The sequence below is a fragment of the Cavia porcellus genome, unplaced genomic scaffold (assembly GCF_034190915.1).
Source record: "Cavia porcellus strain 051 isolate PalLab524CR breed Dunkin Hartley unplaced genomic scaffold, mCavPor4.1 scaffold_5, whole genome shotgun sequence".
In the NCBI taxonomy this organism is placed as follows: domain Eukaryota; kingdom Metazoa; phylum Chordata; class Mammalia; order Rodentia; family Caviidae; genus Cavia; species Cavia porcellus.
Genome location: NW_026947488.1, coordinates 19,565,585 through 19,582,457, shown reverse-complemented (window position 1 = coordinate 19,582,457; position 16,873 = coordinate 19,565,585). Strand labels below are relative to the sequence as shown.

At 42.5% G+C, this 16,873-nt stretch overlaps 1 protein-coding gene across 14 annotated transcripts in view; it reads right to left on the bottom strand.

The window, feature by feature from the left end:
- Window positions 1-3,874: 3,874 nt before the first annotated feature.
- Ptprt (protein tyrosine phosphatase receptor type T) overlaps window positions 3,875-16,873 on the bottom strand; it is a 1,059,888-nt gene continuing 1,046,889 nt past the window's right edge. For all 14 annotated transcript variants that reach the window (XM_063248334.1, XM_063248323.1, XM_063248321.1 and 11 more), the window contains 4 exons: window positions 16,740-16,865; window positions 15,811-15,974; window positions 12,795-12,930; window positions 3,875-11,795 (listed from right to left, as the gene is read on the bottom strand). In XM_063248334.1, coding sequence (XP_063104404.1) covers window positions 11,742-11,795; window positions 12,795-12,930; window positions 15,811-15,974; window positions 16,740-16,865 — 480 coding nt within the window. In that variant the 3' untranslated portion in view covers window positions 3,875-11,741. The remainder of the gene's footprint in view (window positions 11,796-12,794; window positions 12,931-15,810; window positions 15,975-16,739; window positions 16,866-16,873) is intronic.

Here is a 16,873-nt window from a genome sequence, read left to right as displayed (position 1 = left end):
AGGTTTCTTTGCATCACTTAGGTAGCAAAACATGATTCAGCATTAACTGCTGATTATGAATCTCATTTCAGCTTCTTGTGTCTTGTAATCAGGGAAATTCTCTTCTATTTCCACAATTCCCTGCTTGGTGTGGTCACAGGTTTGCAGTCTTTTATGTAATCTTATATGTAGGTGTGTTAGAAGAAAGTGGGAAGATATGGAGTCAATCTTCATTATAACCTGGAATGAAGTTTCTTTACTCTTCTTGCCCCACCTTCCTAGAGGGACATATCCATCTTCTGCATAGACACATATGGTTAGTTGTTAGGCTTTTCTTCATTCAAAAGGAGGTGTTAATCCTCTTCCTTGCTCAGCTGCTCTTAAAGTGAGGCTACAAATTTGGCCAAACTCAAGGTGGCTACTTTGCTGGTTATTGTCTGGGATAAAAGCCTCTGTCTCACTCATAGACACTTCGGGAGGAGAGCAATGTGATGTTCAGGTAGTAGAATACTCAAGATTCTACAAAGCTACACTTGGAGTAGGTCTGTCTTTCAGAGAAATGTGTAGCTGGGCTGCTTTCTTTGGGCCCTTCATTTAAGAGCTTTTACTGAGAGGGTCTGTGGCAAGAAGCATGCATTTGGTATTGTGTTTTGCTAAGGATATTTTTTTCTTTGCTCAGAAAGGGTCTCTGTGCAGTTCAGGATGAGTGTGAGCTCACTTTGTAGCCCAGGCTAGTCTCCAACTTGCAATGATCCTCCTGCCTCAGCCTCCTGAGTGCTGGGATTACAAAACTGCACCACCATACCTGGGAAGAATTTTGTTGAAGCCAGTATTTCAGCAAAAGCATAGAAAATAATTTCATCTAGGTTCTGTGGCAGGAATACTTTCATTTATGATGAAAAATTGCTTAAGTTTACCCTTATGGACATTGAGTTAACTAATTGATCGTATTTTCTTTGCTTTAGATGGTAGAAATATCAAGTTTTTGAACCTCATGATATATGGTAGATTTGGGCGATTGATCTTTTACATGGTATTGTCTTATCTGTCCTGCCCTCATATTCTTACATTCTGCTGTTTTTACCTTTTTATATAATTAGATTTTCCATGTATAAAAGTAAAGTTGAGAAAATACAGAAATTTATAAGCATCATTTACTTGTTTTTATGATATATTTTGATACAATTTTAATGCATTTTATATTCATTTTCTTTGTGCATTTATAGTTCTTTGTGTGTTTTCCATCTATTCATTCATGCACTCCAGATGTCCTTGAATAAATAAATTTTATTCTGATGCCCATTCTATGAACTGTGAAAGCTGAAACCTTTTCATTTTCCACTGATTTCCAGGGGGTTATCATCTCATGCTTTTTTCTTGCTCCAGTTGTTTCATTTGTGGGTGGCATCTCTCTGTGGGCATGATGTCTCTACCACAAGTCAGTGGAATTTGCAAGCTCAATTTCTTTGCTAAACAGGCACACAAAGCAGACTGTGTCTCTCTCCAGAGTTGGAGCACAAAGAATGGATGTCCCTCACTGTTTATGATGGCCCTAAAGCTGGGGTGGCATTATGGTTTATATCTGAACGTCCCCCCAAAGTCTCATGTGGTCAAGGTGGCTGAATCTAGCGTTTGGGATTGGTTCAATGTCTAGTGCTAGGATTGGCAGTATGAGAGCTGCACCTGCCGTGGGGTGGCTAGCCTGCATACAATGTAAGGGAGGAAGAGTCTTGCTCTTCCCTTTTTCCCTTTTGCTCTGGTCACTTCTGTTATCTAGTGCAGCTAGCATGAACAATTGCCCCTCAGCCACGCCACCTTGCCTTGGAGTCAGCTGAGTATGGACTGAAACATCTACAAACTGTGAGCTAACTAAACTTTTCCTTCCTTCATTTTGGATGTTGGTGTTTTATCCCAGCAAAGGGAAAAAAAAGTAACTAACACAAGTGGCTTACTTAGCATTGCCATGGGAATACCTGAGCCTTGATATGTCCAAAACATTTTAGCCTCAGGTTCAGGAGTACTGGGAGAGTGTCATGAAAGATAAGTGATATTTACTTAAGCAAAGTTCATGGAGATATGACCACATAATGGTGTTAAGGGAAAGGAAATAACTCTACCATCTATCTATATCTATCTATCCACCTATATCTATCATCTATTATCATGTGTATCATCTATCTAATTATCTATCATCATCATATACCTAGCTTTCATGTTTCTATCTTTTATTTAGTTTGATGACATTTATGTAGAAAATGTATGTTTATATATATATATAGAAAAATCTAGAATGACATAAAATATTAAAAAGAATTTTAGTTGGAAACTTTCACTTTATGCTTCAAAAATTTTATTGAGTTCTTTCAAATGAGTATATGCTACGTTTATAATTTTTCTTTAAAAAGTATTTTTATTTGTGGAATGAAATGTGATATCCCCCAAATTATTTTTGTTATTAGGGATTGTACAAGATTTTTTCCTTCTTTCTAATTTTCTTTTCTCATCTATTACATTTGTGGCTAACAGAATAAGTGTGATTAACATGACCAAGGACAAAGTAGCAAGGATAACTAGCTGGCTAGACTCCCAGTTCCCCACTTAGGACCCATACTGGGAAGTACATACTCTCCAGGGTTAAGGGGCTGATGGTACCATATCTAGGTTCATCAGGCATAGGAACTCAGCTAAGTTCCCAAGAGTGAAAGAAAACAGAGTGAATCCTAGACACTAGCCTTGCAGCTTACACTTGTATTTAGACATGTATAAGGTGTGTACAGATAGTGAACTTCAGAGTTCATTCTAATTGTTTATTCTGTCTAGAAAATAGAGACCATATACATCCAACTCAGATTTGCAACCATACCATAGTTTGAAACTGGCTTGTCTCTTTCCTCTTGAACTCTCTGCCATTCTCTAACAGCTACAACATTTAAAACAGCTTTAGCTTTCTTAGCTTTAGCATGTAGTGCACTCATCTAGGGTACTTGTTAAACATGTAGTCTTCTGGCTGCCATCTTGGACCCAGTGAATTAGACTTGGCAAGTTTATATGTTTCCCAGGTGCAGTGATGTGGGTAATCTGTACTCTGAGATTGGAGCCTGAAAGGCTGTATCAGGCATGTTTAATCTCAGCGTTCATTGGAAAATTGAAAAGAGAGGTTTTTTCCCCCTGTCTCTTGATTCTGAGCATTCCATGTAACTACCTTTGTCTAGTGGGATATTACAGATACTATTCAAGCAAAGGATCACAAAATACTTTGCAACTGGGCTTTCTCTTTATTGCTTCTGCTAGGAGCATCACCAGAAGCATATGTCTAGGATAGCTTGTTGGTCTCATCACAGGAAGATCAGACATACATAAAGCAGAGTGCACCAGCTAATGCATGCAACCTAGAATAAAGCCAATTCACAATTGATCCCAGCTGAGATTAGATGCACTCTACCTTCAGATGCTGAGTCCCAACTTACTATTGTAAAAGATGGTTATTATAGGTTAGTGTGTTTCAGAGTGATTTCTTGTGCAGCAATAACTAGCTGATACATCTGGATAGCTTGTTTGAATGCAGACCTTGAAACTGTGATGCTGTAGGGGCTTCAAACTGTGTGCTTAACAAATGTCCCCATGATTTAATGCCAGTGCTCTGTAGACTATACTTCAGAAACATTACACCCGACTCTTTCTAGCAGCTCAATGTGTACTCCTGGGAAATCCTTGATATTACTGATCCACAAGTTTTCATTTGCAAAGAGGGGATAATACATGTTTCCTTTGTTGTAGTTGTAAAATTTAAATAAATGTAAGTGTAAGGAAAACTAGTTAATTACAGGATTTTTTTCTTCTACCTCAATCAGTTCTCACACCCACCCAACCGCAGGAAGACACCAGTGCGAATGTCTTAGGAAAACATGAATCTCAGGGTCACAGCTTTATTGTATAGATTTTTAACACAGCCATATTACAAACATTGTCAGGGAACATTTACAAGAATAAATAAGATGGACTTGCAGGTGTAAAAAGATTACACTTCACTGTAATGTACAGTCAAAAATATATCTGATATTCATTGACCTGACATTATTTACCTTCTGCTTTTTTTAAGCTAGAATTGGAAAGAAAAAGAAAAAAAAGAACATTGACAGCACAGTGCTGGCTCCTTTTTAAAATTGATTTATTTTGTTTTCTCTTCTCATACGTGCTTTATCTATCAAACACCCAAACTGTACAAGTGCAGGCCATTGGGATTTGTGGAGGAGGCTGCAAATAATGTGGAGACTTTGGTCTCATGCAATATCATATCCTGTGGATACGAAAATGTCAGCCTCCACGAAGATGAGTAGGGATGACATGATAGCTGTTAGCTATGAGGGTGACCAGTCACCAAAGCAGCGGTAGAGGTCCCAACTCTGCCTTTGATTGGCCACTAGGATGCATAATGAAAAGAGAAGATTAAAATAGTGCTTTTGAGACTGATTACCAATATGGGTAATCTTGGGTTAACCTGAAGAAACCCAAGATTCCTCTAGTGATGGAATATATGCACTGGGAATGATTAATATCTGGTGTGCACTGTATCACTGTGCTTTTGAAATCTGTGCCAATAGGCCTTGAGTGGGGAATTGGGGTAGAAATAACCACTGGAGATAATGAACATGGTAAGCAAAGCCCTTCTCTGGATCCTGCTTGGACCTTTAGTTGATCTGGCTATTTTTGGTGGCCCCCTTGGCTAATGGGTTCTCATCAGAAATCTCAGTGGGCATCAGGTCTATGGCAAAGAAGCCATTTTTTTCTGGTTTAGTGTCTGGTGATAACCAAGCTCGGACAAGCCCAGGATTTGTGGCCAGAATAACATCTTGGCTAGTGTGTTAAGTAAGGTTGGATGTGAGAGCAGAGACATTGACCTACACAAACAAAACATGACTTGACTGCAGGTATAAATGAGTTCAAACATGTTCTCAGCCTACAGGCTCTCACCCAACTAGGATGGAAATGACCAGCAAGCCATCTCAACAATGCTTCTTCTGCCCTTAAAGAGACTCCTGGGATCTGGTGGCCAGCTGCTGAGCTGGCAGCTCATCCTCTCTAACAGTCAGCAAGTTCTCCTTTAGAGCTCTGAACTTTTCCCCATTGCTACTGGTTCCATCCACAGGAGTAGCTCAGGACTAGCAAACTGCTCGATTTTATCCAATAACCTGCAATCCTACAGAAGATATGGGCACTAGTAATCTGCCTGACTCTCTGAAGCCTGATTTTACTTAGAATGACACTGCTTTGTGCACCTCCTTGCCAAGGCTCCAGAAAACTCTGGGGACTTTGACCCCCCAAAAAACCTTATACCATTAATCTGCCTTGGGCAGAAGTAAAGTGGGTTGGGCTATGAGAGTTTGTCAGACCATCACATGAGGCCTGCCAATTTGTATTCACAAACCCAAAGGCACTGAAGTACTTATATAAGATTCAGTTTTGCAGTTACCAGTTTATTCCTTTCTTCTCTTCCTCCCCCAAATCCAAGAGCCCTGCTCAACAAGGAATCATGAACTACATTAACTACCCTGAGCTCCAGACTTTCTTATTCTTTCTTAACCAGTACTCCAAATCCCTACCTCTTATTTCTCTGGGCATTCCAATCAAGGCTCAAAGTCTGTATCATACCACCCAGAGCAGGACTCAGATGGAAGGAAGCCCCATGGTGATCTGCTCCTTAAAGCTCTTTTCATCCCGACTCTTCCCATATCCTCAGTGAACTACTAATAAGCTCTTAAGTGGATGTTATGCCAGCTTGGGGGTTACCACTGTGAATGGTGATTCCTCCTCTTGGAGACCTAACATTCAGGGTTGGACCTCATAAGTGAATGTGTTCCCTTTGATACCTTTTTCTTTCTCTTCTGAAGCTACACAAGAAATATGAAAGAGATGGTCATGATTTCTCCATGACAGTTCAACAGCCAGTCTCATTCAAAAGTATGTCCTTGGTAACCAAGAAACTAAGTCTGTTTATGTGCACAGATATGGCAAAGACATCTCTTCTGTACTTTTGGAGATAAAATCTATGGCCTTGAAATATGTGTCAGAGGAAATTGGAGTTGTCTACCACTGACCTCTTTCTGTAGCTAGGACAGTATATGACCTCAAAGGAAGACTCCTGCTAGATGAAGCCAAAACTATATTTTACAATTCCTAGATATGTTCACATGGAAAATCTTGACTGGGAGCCTTTGCATGGGAGTACATAGACAAGACTGAATCTCAGTTGTTTTTATCTAGTTGGACTTACTTTTCCTATTTCTGTTATACTTGACTGTGATTTGGAACTGGTCAAAAGCTGAGAAAAGGCTCATGTTGGTTTTGTGGTGGGAAAGGTAAGTCAGCTTTGGTTGGTAACTTGTCCCTGGGGATTTTGGCCCAGTATAGTTTATTGACTTTTTGGCTTCGGATCAACATCCTGCTTATACGGACACTTGAGTTCATCTATGTCTTTCACAGCAAGTCCTGATTCAGCTTGGTGCTGATAGCTTATCTGGTCAGCTCATGAGTGGCCAGCTTCAGACTAAGGAAATGATTTTCTTTATTCTTCCCTTAGGCAGTGAGGTCCAAGGGAATGATCATTTCCTTCACTGCTCCAGGGATGACATGGTAAGTACCAGACTATTCCCACCTGGAATTCACTTCTGTTGTCTGCAGAAACCTTCTAAATTGACACTTTTGTGTACTTTGCAGAGGTCACACCAGAGTGGTGGAGACATGGATTCTGGTAAAGACATATATTAGGATGTAAGTATGACCAGAAATGGAAGATAAATAAGCATGATTGGTCAGAGGGAAAATGATGATCACCTCTTACTGAATTTTCACCCCCAAAGCTGTGCCTTTGCTCCATTCTCCATCCTGCCATTTGACAGAAGTGACCAAATAGTTCATAAGCATCGTTGGTTGAGTATTCATTGGCTTCCAATTTCCTGGTCTTGCCTTCCTGTTTTCCTACTTAATTTCTCCCAGATCTACTCCTACTACTTGAGGCTTCCCTTTGCATGCTTATTTTTCTATGAGTTGTTTGCTCCACTATTCTATAGGCAAGAGATGACAATGCTACAGTTCAAAGACTGGTCTCTTTCCACCATCACCTCATCCCTCACCAAGGGATGCACTGTGCCACAGTAATCTGTGCTTCCTGGTAGTACTCCTCCAGTGTGCTGCATATTGTAGAAATGCTGTACCTGTATATTAAGGTAAATTAAGGGGCATTCTAGACCCAAGATCCTCATGTAAAATTTATTCACGGAGTCGCACACTTAGCAAACATTAGACTCCATCTAGACAGTGGGTACCACATTCTAGAAGCCCAGCATTCAGGAGTCTGTTGCCTAAAGCTGCATCCAGCTTGCCTTTTCCTTTGAGGGCTTTGTGGTATCATCCCTCACCATGCCAGGTGGGCAAGTCTTCATCCTTTTACTCCGTTAAAGGATTCCTCCCAGCACCCAACTGGAAGAGAGCTTAGTTGAGGCTAATCTGGGAACAGTGAGGACGAGGTACTTGCACACAAAGGTATCTGCTGACATGAGGGTGGGTGAGGTGGTTTTGAGCTTCAGTCAGGAATTGGCCTTAGTGGATAACAGCAGGTCAGATACTATATCACCGACTGGGATATTGTTCCCTGGGGTCTATACAAGGGTCTGCTGATCAAAACTACATAGAGCACATTTTAGAAAAGTATTTATAGAGTCATGTTGAGACAATCAGTTTAAATTAGGAAGTGGAATGCAAATATTGCATGAATTATTAAAATATGAGACTATAAGGGGATTTTATACTTACATTGGCTTCAGTGGGCTTACTGAGATCCAGTTACCTGTTCTACTCTTGTCTTTGCTGTTATAAGTAACCCCATGGGAAAATCTGAGACAACGGTAGATACATACTGTCTTTTGGTCAGAAAAACAGTATAATGCCTGGCTTGCTCATTTACTAGGTGTGGAGCTGTGGGCAAGTGATTTCTTCCTGGGCATCTCTGGTTCCTCAGTAAAGTGGTTGTATGGTAATCACAACCACTCTTCTTGGGAGAAATGAGCACACCTACTAGAGTCCCCAGAACAGGTTCAGCTAGTTCATGCGATGACATCTGGTGGGCAATTGCTTAGGCCACATGCTTAGATGAGGCCAATACCTAGCAAGCTGGTGCCTTTCTTCCCACACAAGAAGACTTGCTGGGCTATCTAGCAGCCCAGAGGTCCCCAGCTGGCCCTGGATCTTCACATCACCTGGGTGAAGTGACAAATGTTGTGATGCACCTGAGATATATTCTGAATCTATCTAGGCCATAAACACACACAGGGTGGGGGCAATTTCCAGCTTCTTACTAATTCCGTGCATCTTCTCTAGAAGGGGTCCCATAGGAAGATCTTTGCTAAGGGAGGGAACTCTTTGGCACCTTGTAGATGAGTGTACAGAATTCTACTGTGGAGTGCATTAATACTATCTTCCTCTGCTCTTAGAAAGGTGAGCCTACCTTGTTACTAAGGTGAGGTGAAGATATATCTGGAGATGTGATGTTTGCTTGTGAGATTTCCTGGGCAAGTTATCAAGTCTGAATTCTGGGCATTATTACCAGATATTATCCAATCTCTGCCAGGTAGCCTTTCTGTGGGATCTTAGAGAAGTCACTTCCATCCATGAGCCTTGATTCATTTTTTGTACAACACCTAAGACCAGCTCATTACCCTGCTTTCTTTGGACAGTGGGTAAATTGTGACAAAATAAACAAACACACTGGCCTTGTTGGGTTAACTCACCATGGCTTGAAGTTTTACAAGTTTCCTTCTCCCTGAAGCCACCCTTTAAATGTTTACCATTTTAGATGATAAGGCTTCTCTCATTTTTATCTGGCAGCTATTTCAACCCTTCATGAGCAGAATAAATCCGAGGGTTTGTGTGAAACAGCCCTGTATTCACCCTCAGCTTGTCTGGATGAGCCAAGATCTCAAGAAATAGGAGCCAACAGTCTGATATACCATGCTACAGGTGCCTTGGGGAAGGCCTGTTGGGGGAGTGGTCTGGAGCCACAGGAAACCAGCAGGACCAGTGAGGGCTGGGCCCTGGGATGAGGCCCATCAAAGAAGAAGAGCGAGTTAGTCCTGGGGGTCCTTTGCCTGCCTTTGCTTTGAGATTTCCTTTTGAACTTCCAAAGTGACAGTCCTTCCTTGATCAAGTCTGGTGTCCCTGGACATCTAGACAGCTCCAGAGGCTTTGCCAATGGAGGCAGCTTTCATGGGCTGCTTTCATGTCCCATCTTAGTGAGCTTGGAGGCCTGGCTTGCTGACCCTTCTCTGTGGTAAAGCAGAGATCCTGTGTCTCTTACAGGAACAGTGTCTCATGATTCACTGCGTATTTTGTTCCAGCCACAAAATAATGAGCAGAAAGACAAATAGAACAATATTAAAAAATAACACATTTTAGAGTTTGTTTTCACAGTGTCTGATGAAAGAAGAAGAGGCTGCCCCACTGGCCTCTTCAGCACTGGGGTGAGCACATCACTGTGAAGCTTTGCTAGCTTCTTGTTTACCACAGGGCAACATCTGCATTCTCTGTGTGTCATCTGTTTTCCTGACCCCAGCCTACTTCTTGCCATTCTTCCTGTCCTGCTGTGCTCCAGTTGGACTGGCCTCCTATCTTCTGTCCTTCCTGATGCCTTCCTGTACCTCTTTGCCATTACACATACTGTTCCATCAGCTTGAACCTCCTTTTCTTCCTTTTTGGACCTGATGAGACCCATCTGGAACGGATGCTACTTCCTTTAGGGAGCCCTAGACAGAATGAGGCTCTTGCATGTAAGCTCAAGTAATACGCATATACTCAACTTCTAATGTATTGTGATTCAATTTTTGCAGTACACAGTGAGCCTTTAAGGGCACAAACTATGTTTTATTGAATTCTGTACTCCTCATATTCTATTCATGGATAGACCAGCCTGTAAGATGGAGCTTCTTAGATCTCAGGACACCTGAGCCAGTCAGATATTGTACCTAAGCACTGGCTAGAGACCAAGGAAGAATATTCCTGGCTGGCTCCTTGAAAACCTGGGGGAATAGATTTATTTTTCACTGGAAGAAGAAATTAGATGAAACTAGCTTTCCAGGGGGACAGGGAATGAGTTACTAAAATACATCTGAAAATTTGAATTTCCCAGAAGAACTGGAGAAAGAAAACTAAATTTCCATTCATAAAGTTCTCTCAGAAATTCCTAGCTTTACTTTTCCTCCATTAAATAATTGCTTGACTGAGGCAGTATGAAGAAAACAGTTCAGAGAAGTTCTGTCATCTTTGTCTGCTGTTTTGGAGCCCATGATTCCATCACTGAGAAAAGTTCCTCAGTTTCCACAAAATGCAAAATGCAAAATGGAGACGATAAGAGCTTCCTGCTAGGGGCGGTGAGACTATGCAAGATGCCATATGACAAGTGCCAAGAATGATGCTTGGAGATACGTAGCAGATGTTGGCTTTCTTTCCTTGACTCATACTTTGGACAAGTCCCAGAGTCCCAGGCCTAATCCCTTTGAGTTATTTTAAACCAAAGCATGATTGGGTCCACAATGGCCTTTTGCAAGATGGAGACTAAATTTCTTTAGGAAGAAGCACATTTTTGGAGATTCAAATTATGCTCAAAGCTAGTGCTGTCTATGTCCCAGAAATCAGGGATCATTTTCTGACTAGCCCATCTCTCCTTTGCTTATGGGCTGTACTCTCCCTGGTGGGAAGCTTTCAAGGACATAACCAGATACTATAATAGGCTCAAGAGACTTGTCTCATAACTACATAGTTAAACTCTCACCTTAACTTTTTGACAGAAGAGACTAAGATTTTACACCCTCAAAAGAAAATTGCTTTTCACATACACTTGGGAAAATAATCAAATCTTATATTCTTCATCCCTCCCAGAGGCAGCTACCACCCAGGAGAAACAGGAGTTACATTGTACAAGCCACCCAGAGCCCTGTACCAGGTTGGTCCCTTTTACAAAGTTCTAGCCCCTCTTTCCCACGGACCACAAACAGAAAAGAAAATCTTTTATGAAATTGTGCTGTGGGCAGAGCTGCCTGGCCAGGAATGACAGATGGACAAGGCCTGGGCTGGGGGAGGGGTACAGAATGGTGGTGGGCCAAGTCCCATGCAGATTAGGTGTGAGGTTGAAGAGGAGCCAATGCTGTTGTCCAGGATTCATTCTGAGGTCACCCTGATCCAGATGAGCAGGTGTCTGCTTTCAGAGATCTCTGAAGGAGATTGCAGGGGGCATCAGAGAAGTGATTTCCAAATCCCCATTCTTTTCCATAAAAACTACATGGAGGAGTAGAATTCACATTTCCAACATTCCTAAGAGAAGGAGGCAAAAAGAGCTGCTGGCCAGCCTCTCCATCCCCAGCACCTGCACAGTTGGCTTGCTGTAAGAATCACAAACTCCAAAAGAACAAAAGCAAGAGGTCTGGGAACCACAAGTCCAGGGCCTTGTTTGTGGGTGCACTTCTGTTTGGGCCCGAGGTTGTGGCTGGTTGGGTGTGGAAGGGATCCTGGGCTTGTGAGTTTAGCATCTCCCACAGGTACAGGAGACCCCTTCGGAAGGTGCAGAGCCCACCACAGAACACAGAGCCACCCATCTTCCTTGGAGTTACGCAGGGGTGCTACCTCTGAGTCCCTGGGCCCAGTCACTGCCATTCAGAGAAAAAGGGGCTTGACCGCAGCAGCCTCTGAACTCTGGCAGGTTTCTCCATCCCACTGGGCTAAAAGGAGCTTAAATATTCCAGTGCCACCTCATATACAAATTTATACTGTTCCTGAGAGGAGGGGAGGCAGAAGAGGAGACAAGAGGGATAAAAAGGAAAGAGAAGACATGTTAGATTAGAGATATAGACTTTGGAGAAAATTTTATCTGCATCCATAGTAAAACTCCACAGGAAATTATCTGTATCTGGACATCCTTCAGAGTTCTGCTTGAGGCCAATTTCTATCCCAGCTTTCCTGAATACCCAACTGGGATAATTTCCTTTATTTTTAGGATTTTGTACAACAGTGCTTCTCAAATGATAACGTGCATACAAAAAATCCAGGGATAGCTGTTAAAAATGCAGATTCTAATTCAGTGAATCTGGGGGGAGGGACCCAGGATCCTCCATTTGAAACAAACCCTTAGGTTTAGAGGTTGTTGCCTGAGGTCTGCATAGTAGGACCTCATTTTGAATAAGATCACACTTTGAGTGGGTTTAAAAACTTGTAATCAAGTTCTGTATGTAGGATCTGTTTCCATCACTGTACCAAGTCTCATCATTTTGGGCTCAGCCTTTCCATTTTTTTACTATCTTTTTTAAAATAGAATCATAGCTTAATTCTTTATACTACAAAAATTAGCACAAATGAATTAGAATAGGTGTGGACTGCATTGAAACCATAATTCTTCCTCTTCTAATCTAGAATTCTTTCCCTTAAGCTTGAATTAGCAACATTTTCCTAAGGAATGGGCAGGGTGTCAAATAAAAGAGGTGCACTGCGATTAATATTTTGATTTCTCTGCAGACAGAGAGAGCTTGGTAGAACTACGAGGTGGACAAATGCAGATTCTAATTCAGTAAATCTGGGGAGGGACCCAGGATCCTCCATGTGTAACAAACTCTCAGGTTTGGAGGTTGTATACAATAATGTATACAAAGGGCAGAGACTCCAGGGACCCACTAAGCACTCAGCTATTGAAGGATTTTAGTAGTTGATATCATTTCCTTTAAGTCCAAGGAACTATAGTGAGTCCCTGGCTGTTGAAGAACAGTTTTTGGGACACTCACCAGGGTCTCCACCATGTTAGATTTGTTATTCCGCAGAGTCTTCACAATGTGGAACACGTCGATGATGTTTTGCTGCTGGATCATCTCACACACACTGCAGATGGCACAGAAGGTTCCGCTGCGGCCTCCCCCATTTCTAAACACAGAGAGAAGAGGTCAGCTATATTCCAGTCCTCCCCTCTCTGACACCTGGTGATTTTACAGTCACATTAGGGTAGAGAGGTGGCTACCTTGGCAAGTGCAAGGTAATGCAGTGGTGAAAGCATTAGCCTGAACCACGAGTTCTGATTTGAATCCCATTTGGGCCATGGAGCTTCTTTGATCTTGGACACGTTGCTTTTTCTATCTAAAGTGCAATTTCTCATTCATGTAATAAAGGCATTGGACTAGATGACCTGTGATGACTTGATTTTCCTATGTTTCCTTGATTCTATGAGCATGTGACAGTAGGCCTTGGGACACCTACCCAAATCTCCATGACAAGATGCCATTGTGTCTTTGGACCTGGGGTACCTGTATCTTTGCCTAGAAGGATACTCTGATTCTACCTACATATCCAGTGAAGACAATGGAAGGTTCTAGGTGATTTTCCTACTTTTTCCCCCCGCCTCATCTTCTTTGAGGAGTAACTCAGTACCATCCAGCCCAGATTCAGGCTTGTGGTTTCAGGGGGTGGGGGTTATATCCTAAAATACTAGGTCTTTACATATACATCTTCATCAAGACCTTACCGATCTTGAGGATATAAACAGTGTTCTTGGCAAGGCCATCTTTCTCTTACTCCTTCTTTCTGAAGCTCTATAAATCATCTTCGTGGAAATACCCCTCAAACTCCTTATAGAAAGTTCCTTTAGGAATCTACCTGATTCCAAACTCCTGGGCATGTTGCCAAGAGCAGCTAATGATTTTCTGTAATGGGCTGTGTCTAAAGAACATCTGGACAGAAACTAAGGCACTTACTCAGTCTCTCAGATGTTTTATCCAGAAGACACCCATCAACCAGATGTTTCAAACCCAGATAGGTGTCCTCCCTTCACTGACTCGTGGCTCCATTTCAGTGGCTGTTATGGTTCCCAGGACCCCCAGGGATCCTGAGATTCCTGTTGGTGGATGACACTCCTGTGCTTTCCTTCAATTCAAACTGCGAGTCACCTTGTCTAGGGCAGGTATAGATAAAAAGGCACTTTTGCAAAAGAGAGCAGGCTAAAAAATCTCATAAGAGAGGAGGAAAAGTTCCTGGATAAAGAGGATCAGTATTTTCTGAAGCAAGAACAGCAGAGCCCAGGAGGACCAGGTAAGAGGATGCAAAAGTCTCAGGGCCTGGTGTCCCTGGTGGCCTTGTGCTACTCACGGGCCAATCTGAATGTGTGGGATGGAACCGGAGACAGCAGGAGTTACTTGGTCAGGAGCCAGCTGCCAGATTCTGGGATATGGGCAGAGTCAGCTTGTCATGGCTGATGTTGCTCACCTGCCTGACATGCACACAGCACACCACTTATCACCTTCCTGGACTCCACTTGGAAATTTGTGTGTTTCGGGAAGGGATTTTTGTTAGAGTGGTATCCCTTAAGCTCTGACTGTGCATGGTCTCTTTAACCTCCTTCAAGCTCTCTGGCTTTTTTGGCATGTATGTGCACTGCCTATTTGAGAAAAATTGAACAATTATCTGGTTTTGAAAAGACTCAATTTTGAGGTCAGTGAAATATTAGTAATGCCTCTACTTGGCTCCAGAAATGGTTTGAAAAGAGAAAGTTTTGCTTCAAGTTTCCTGTAAAACAGTATTTTCTAGAGGGAAAGGGGCTCTCAGTCCCTTGTCCCCAAGTCATTTAAGCTTGAATAAACAAAGTAATTAATTGTGAATCGGACATTCCACACAAAACTGGTAAGGGTGAAGATTTGCTATGGGTCTGAGATCTTTGTAGCATCCTTCTCTCTGATCTGTTTATATTCTTACAGTAGACTCTCACACTTGCTCTTTTAAGTAATTTCCTTTGCAGCATTTGCATAACAAACCATGACACTGTCAATCTCTCTGATGACCAACATATTGTTTGTATTTTCCGTTTCTTACCAAAGCACTACAGGATCTAAAGATGATCTAATTCTACACACCCAGTGGAAAGATGATAAAATTGAGGGTCACAACATAAATGATTTTCCTAATGCTGCACAGCTTGTCAACCACAGTCCTGTAAGGTTCTGACTTTCCCCAAGCATAATGACACTGGGGTCCATTTGACTGTGCTGGGCTAATTCTAAGACAGAAGAAAAAGCTGCAGTTCATAACAGTAATGGAGACATAAACACTAATTGTAAGGCACTGTGACGTTGTCACAGCCCCTCAGAGTAGTGTCTTGCTTTCATGCATTCCGTGTCCTCACATGCCCACTAAGTCACAGCAGATGTCACAGGAGGCTGTCTTTAGTTTACTCAGAGGCAATGTCACTCGGTGCATGGTACATTATCTTAGAGTCCGGTGACCACAAATCACAGTTCCTCTGTCAACTTGCTGATCTCTTCCTCTGTTTGCGCTTCAGTTACCTCTCTACAAAATGATAATATCTACCTGCCAAATGGAATGAGGTGAATCATTTAAAATACTGGGCTTCCATTAAGCTAACTTAATGCCTTCTTTTACAGGAAATAATATAGGAAGTTCTGGTCAGAGGGTCCCACTGTGTTCGGAGCTTGGTTGTAACTACCAAGACATATCATGCTTCCTTTTGGAGAGTGGGGCATACCTCCAGTTTTGAAGCACTGGGAAAAGAGTTCACTTCCCCCATGTTTACATCAATAATAGTATGACATATAAAACTAGCTTATCACAACTAGAGACCTCAGCCTATTAAAAGATTATAATTCCTTTTAATATATTAACATACTTATGGTGTTTAAGGACATTAAGATGTGGTATAGCTGAACATGCCTAGGACAGGTGTATGTGACCCGTAGAATCTCTAAACACGCCCTTTCACCCATCATCCCATTGTTCTGGAGACATTTCCTTAATACTCACAGGCAGTGGACCACTGTGCGGCCCTCCCTCCCATCGTACTGCTCTTGCCACTTCTCCAGCCTCCGGACCACTTTGAGCAGAGAGCGCTTGGAGGGGGGCGTGTCCCGGTAGGCAGGCCAGCCAATGTACTGGAGGTGCTGGACGATACGGTATCCATCCTGGGGCTGAGAACAGAGGGCTTATTAAGATTCTTATGTTGGGAATGCAAGTCATCCAGACTAAATGGGCTCTGAATCATGCCATCATGGAAGTGCCACAGACTATCCTTTTCCTTATCACTACACCTCGTGTGCACTGATTCTCTTCTCTCTACCTGGGAAACTCCTCCTTAGTCATCAAAGACCAATTTTAATATCTTTTTCTTTAGGGGCACCATCCCTGATGCTAATGAACCGAGTTCTATTTCCTTGAGGTTCATATATCTACCTTCCCTTTAGATAGTAAACTCTAAGAGTAGGAACTGAACTCCATTCCTCCTTGGCTCCCAGTTGAGATCAATAGTTGGCCACCATCTCATAGATTACTGTTCTGTTCCCTCTAGCCCAACACTCCTTCATTCCTCCAGTGAATAAATATCCTCATGAAAGCAATTCATTATTTTCCATCCTGATATGGGCAGGATCCAATCCAAACTTTACAGGATCAGCCAAAGACTGTATCAGCTGGTGCCCAAGTGGTGTGGCACAGTTAATGTCTAGGGAAGTTCAGTCTACATGGCATCAATTGTGTCAGGAAATAGGCAGATGGCAGGCTGGATATCGCTCCTTGCATCTCTCCTTGGAGCATTGCTGGGTCTGGAGCCGGAATCTGCAAAGCATCACTTCCCCAAAGAAGAGATTACCAGGAGTGTGTCTCACAGACTTGGCTGGCTCAGTGGGCTCTTCTCCCAGGAGCTTCCATCTGCTTTTCAAAGGAGGCTGCAAACTTACCCGAGCCATGTTACAGATGCGGAATATCCTGTGGATGATGTCCTCATCGATGTCTGCTGAGACAAACTCCACCTGGATGGGCCCATAGCACCCAGACGTCTTCTCAGGCCAGTACTGCATGCAGAGCTGGGGAA